Source organism: Vigna angularis, chromosome 1, assembly GCF_016808095.1.
Source record: "Vigna angularis cultivar LongXiaoDou No.4 chromosome 1, ASM1680809v1, whole genome shotgun sequence".
Classification (NCBI taxonomy): Eukaryota; Viridiplantae; Streptophyta; class Magnoliopsida; order Fabales; family Fabaceae; genus Vigna; species Vigna angularis.
In genome coordinates this window covers 37,505,236-37,510,339 of record NC_068970.1, presented here as the reverse complement: position 1 = coordinate 37,510,339, position 5,104 = coordinate 37,505,236, and the positions used below count along the sequence as shown (strand labels likewise).

The window sequence follows — 5,104 nt, the reverse complement described above, 5'->3', positions numbered from 1 at the left end:
GAAAAGAAATCATTGAATTGTGCACAATAAGACAAAATTTCCCAGTCGTTTCATGCTTTTGGTTCGGTGTGTATACTTTACACTGCATAACACTAAGACAGAGCATCGGTAAGTCTCACATTCTCATGATAAAATGACATTGTTGTCTGATTACAGAGCCAACGTAAAGAAATTGATCCTTAACAAGACATCATACTTTTGTTAATGATACAAATGGAAACTATTATCAAGTCATCAACATCTGGTAACTACTTACACAAATCACCACAGTCCCAAGCCTTTCCTGAAATAATGATACATGATAGGTTCCATGTAGATAAACTACTTTGGACGATTTCATTGAGGATTCAACTAATGCTATAAAAAGAGGCAGGTTACTGAAAAACCTCTTATGATTTGCTCCAAACAATTTTTTTGTAGCTATCTAAGTTAGCCAACAGATATTCATAAGAAGAGCTCATTCCTACCAAACAGAAAAATACTGCTTTTCCTCTTGTGTAAAGAAAATTACACGAAAGATTTCTGTCAATTTATTATGGAAGATTTTGAAAAACAGTATAGAACTAAAGAGGTTGAGGGTAGTTCATACTCCTACATTAAAGTTATCACTATATATCGTCCCTCTGATAACAGTTAGGCCAAACTTCGCACTGAGGAAATTTTTGGCAATGAAAATCTAGCACCATCTGATGCAGATCAAGAAAAGTTAAAAATCTCTCACTACTACAAAAAAGAGCAATTCCCAATTTTCCATCAAACTACATGTACAAAAATGAGCATATCAGTTTGTAGTACTTAGAGGATACTTTCAGAAGAATCTGGTAAAGCTCTGGCCCACCATATCCTCTAAACATAAGGCACCAATTTATCTAATTATCGCAAACGACCTAAACATAGAAAAAACCAAAATGAAAATTCAATAGAGATATTTTTCAGTTTTGTATATATAGAATAGATATTTATCTAGTAAGATCAACACAAGCAGAAGCTGTTCTACCAAAAACCTCGGAACATCATGGAACACAAAGAGAACATTGACGAGTGGCAAGAAATCGAACCTTCCGAATGGAACATGGAAGTGATAAACGAAAATTACCTCGAAGTTGGTGACCAAGCTTCTTCCACTGACGACCCTCCAATTCCCCCTCCCACCCACCACGAACTCTCATTGTCACAAATCGTTCCAACCACAGTAACGGACCCCGAAGACGGAGCTTCCTCACCGTTAACGCCATCGACGGCGCCGTTAGATTGGCGGGTGCGAGTGGTGAACGAAGGGAAGAAGTTGTTGAGGCTGAGGTTGGAGGGTATGAGAGAGCGCGTTGTTGGCATCGCTTCCAAGGTTAGTAACTGGGCAATGTATACGGGGGCGTTTTGGTCATTTACGCATGTGGCCGGAGCTTCGGCTGCGGCGGCGGTGTTGGTATCGCTGGTTTACGTGGGGATACGGCGGCGGCGTCGGAGGGCTGGTCGACGGAACGTGGTGGCTGATCATTGCGTTTTTCTTCTCAAAGAGAAAGATGAGGTGAGTATGCATATTAGTTTCTATTAGTTCACATAGGAAAAAAAATAGGATGTACTTTTATAATTAAAACTCAGAGTAAAGGTAGAAAATAAAAATAAGAGACTCTTTAATGATTGAAATTAGAGAAAAACTCCCATGATCTTTTTAATTTTATCTTTCGAATAACCTTTTCATATTTAATTATTTTTTTTAAACTTAGCTATTTTTTTAAAATTAAATAAATAAAATTCATCTATAAAATAAATAAAAATGATCTATAATTAAATTATAAAAATCGTTTATATTTATTTTTATAATTATAATTTCATTATTTTTTATTATCATAAAAAAGTAAATATAAAGATAATTGTTTTTAGTAACTATTCCTTTAACATTTTTTTATACACATTTGACTACCTATTCTACTTTTATTAATATAAATTATTCTCTCAATTATTTGATTCTTGTAATATTAACGTCAGACTTTTGTTAAGAACATGCATTACCCAATTAACATTTGGTCCAAAACTTTTTGGGATACTTTTTGAAATGGTATGAATATTTCTTTCACCAACATATTAAGATGAATGCAAAGTAGTGGGTTATGTTCTATCGTATTTTTAGCATAAAAACTTGTGAATTCAGATGAAGTAAATTTGAGTCCACGATCTGTTCAACGAACCTTAATTTGCAAAGTCGTTTTACGTTCAACCATGACCTTAAATTCTTTAAAGAACTTAAATACTTGTGATTTCTACTGTAGAAAATAGATCCATGTTTTTTTAGTAAAATCATTGAAGAAAGTAAGTAAATAGCTATTATTACTTTTGAAAATTGGTTGAATAGTAGTGTGCAAATAGAGTGAACCAATTGAAGGTTTTTTGAAATCTTTGTATGGTTTAAGATTTCCTCTAGAAGTAGCATAGTTTTGTCAAATCTTCCCCTTCCTCATTCCCCGATCTCTTCTGCGGTGGCTATTTCAACCTCTTTCTCAATTAGAAAGTTCCTCACAAGCTGCCATCAAAGTTTGTTCCTCTTCTCAGTTAATCATTTTTTCTCATCCATTAGCAAACAACTTTTCATTTTATCTATGGACGGGCTGTTAGTTAGATGTGCCTCCTTACTTTAATATATCACCTAGTTCAACTTCAGATACAACAATATCTTTTCTATTATAACTATTTTCTATTATAACTATGTCAAAAGCTCCTCATCCATTACATTTTTTTAAATCCAATTTAGATCCAATAAATTGTAACGGACTTATAATTATCTATTTTAACTAGATAAATTAAATTTATTGGATTTTTTTTCAATCTATTTTAAATTAGATTCACTCTAAATTGAATCAACTTTTTCAATTAGATTAAATCAAGGGAGATCGATATAATATATCTGATTTATTAGGACTCTTAGATATGAATTTGGTCAATTTGGATCACCTTGGATAAGGTTGACTCAGTTGGACTTTTGGTTTAGGTCGACTTGGCTTAATAGTTGATCCAAACCGATTCAATCGACCTTTGACCTAGAACAATTCGACTCGACTTTCAATTTAGGTTAACTCAACTCAACATTCAGTCTCGGTCTACTCGCCTCATTCTTCAATCTATACTGACTCATCTCAATCTTCATATTAGATCGGCACGTCTTGACCTTCGACCTAGACTGACTTAATTTGACTTTTCAATTCCATCAAACTCACTCAATTAGGACTTACTCAATTTTATATAGACCAATTTGGTTCGACCGTAGTTTTTTTACCGATTGAGCTCAACTTTCACCCATAATTTACTTTACTGCAGCTTGAACTTAGACACATATTTATATTTTTAAAATTTAAAAATAATCTAATCTAAATCTAATTCAAATCCAAATAAGTAGATTAAATTTAAAATCCAAAAACATAAATTCAAATTTAGGATAAATTCATTTAAATAAACTTAAAATAATATAAATTTAAATTATTATAAATTAATATCAAAATTTAGATTTTTTTTCCACCCTTACTATATCACTTTCGCTTTCACCATTAACCTTTATCTTATCCACAAGCATAACTGTACTGCCAAATAGTTATTCATGGTCTCTCCAACCTTCACATGGAATGTCACAAATTCCTTTCTCAATACTTGCAATTAAACTATATTATTAGCCAGCATCGGACCTTAGTATTACTTTTTCATTGAATCCTATATGTCGTACTTGAGAATTTTCTTAACAATAAAAAAAAAGCTTGAAAACATTATATTATATTCAAGTCCTTGGGTTTTTGTTGTCAATTTAAAGCTGATACACCTCAGTTAATATAATTTAAATAGGTACAACTGAAATTTCTATTTCCATCAAATTCCATTATTCTTTGAAATGTAGAAGATTTTCCATCAACATTATTTTTTTGGATAAAGAAACTACATTTTTAATATATTATTTATTAAATTCTTAATCCTTGATTTCTAATAATGATTGAGTGTTTGTATGTAATTTAAAAGAAAACCACTTTTATTATAAAAAAAAATATGAAATCGAATAACTTCTCATAGAAATAATTTTCTAAAAGATATATACTTCTATTATTGAAAACAAACATATAACTCAAAATTATTTCACATTAAAATTAGATTTAAAATCTATGATGGTAGCCTCTTTTGCTGGTATCTTAAAGTTCTTTATATGCTCAAATGTATAGCTGTTAGCAGCTAAGCCTAGTGCTTAGTTGCAATTTAATTGCATAATCTGCTTCCATTTTTAAAATGAGGGGTTAACACTGAACTTACACTTTGTTGGTGCAGAAAATTAGCCAACTCCTACATCAGATTGCACAATTGAATGAAGTGTTATCATCTCGTCGAAAGGTTCCAGTGCATCAAATAAACTGATGCAAGTTTTGCAGTATGTAATTACTATATTTTTGTAAATTCTAAATGAATTTGTAACTCAACTCTTACATAGGTCTTCACTGTTCAGTATCTTCATAAATAAACAATTTGTTGTCTTTTTATTAATAATTCACTAATCGTAAGCGCCGCATAAGCATATATTTAACAGAAAAATATATACTAGCCACTGCAAATTCTGAGAAGTAATTTTTTTGTATATAAAATGATAAGACCTCTTACAAGTTACTCAAAATTTTATGAATATTTGTTGCTGCTATGATGTTTTTCATTTTGTTTTCTTAATTTTCTAAATATTGTGACCCCTCTCAACATGGATTATTCAATCTAAAGTATTATAACTTGTAGAAAAGTTGATTTTTCAACTGTTAGAACAGTAGAGATTGAGGTGTGATTTTTCTTCCAAATAAACTGGAGACTACTGACTATTCCCTAGGCTTTTTGCCAAAAAAAAAAAATAGTAATTTAGAATGTTACTCATTGTTGCTTTTATATTCGTGATGAATAAAAAACAAACAAATGTTGATTTTTCCACCAAAAGTTAAGGATCATTTAAAGCAATCAATCTCCCTAGGGTAATTCAAGCCATCATGACTTAAAGCATGTTGATGTGAATAAATTATCAATTTGGTTCTCAAACTATCACTTTTTCTTAAGTATTGAAAAATAATTATTTTTTTTTTAATATTTTGATATATTCATC

General features: G+C 31.0%; 1 protein-coding gene across 1 annotated transcript; it reads left to right on the top strand.

The window, feature by feature from the left end:
* The first annotated feature begins 965 nt into the window (after window positions 1–965).
* On the top strand, window positions 966–4,542 carry LOC108341650 (uncharacterized). The gene is made up of 2 exons (XM_017579307.2): window positions 966–1,525; window positions 4,297–4,542. The coding sequence occupies exons 1-2, from the start codon at window positions 1,016–1,018 to the stop codon at window positions 4,381–4,383; spliced, it is 597 nt and encodes a 198-aa protein (XP_017434796.1). The 5' UTR covers window positions 966–1,015; the 3' UTR covers window positions 4,384–4,542.
* The last annotated feature ends 562 nt before the right edge of the window (window positions 4,543–5,104 follow it).

What these genes read in the sequence shown, in the direction of transcription:
- LOC108341650 (XM_017579307.2), top strand. Translation starts at nt 1,016, where the DNA reads ATGGAACACAAAGAGAACATTGACGAGTGGCAAGAAATCGAACCTTCC. An exon ending in TTCTCAAAGAGAAAGATGAG is followed by an intron (nt 1,526 to 4,296) that starts GTGAGTATGCAT and finishes TTGTTGGTGCAG; the next exon opens with AAAATTAGCCAACTCCTACA.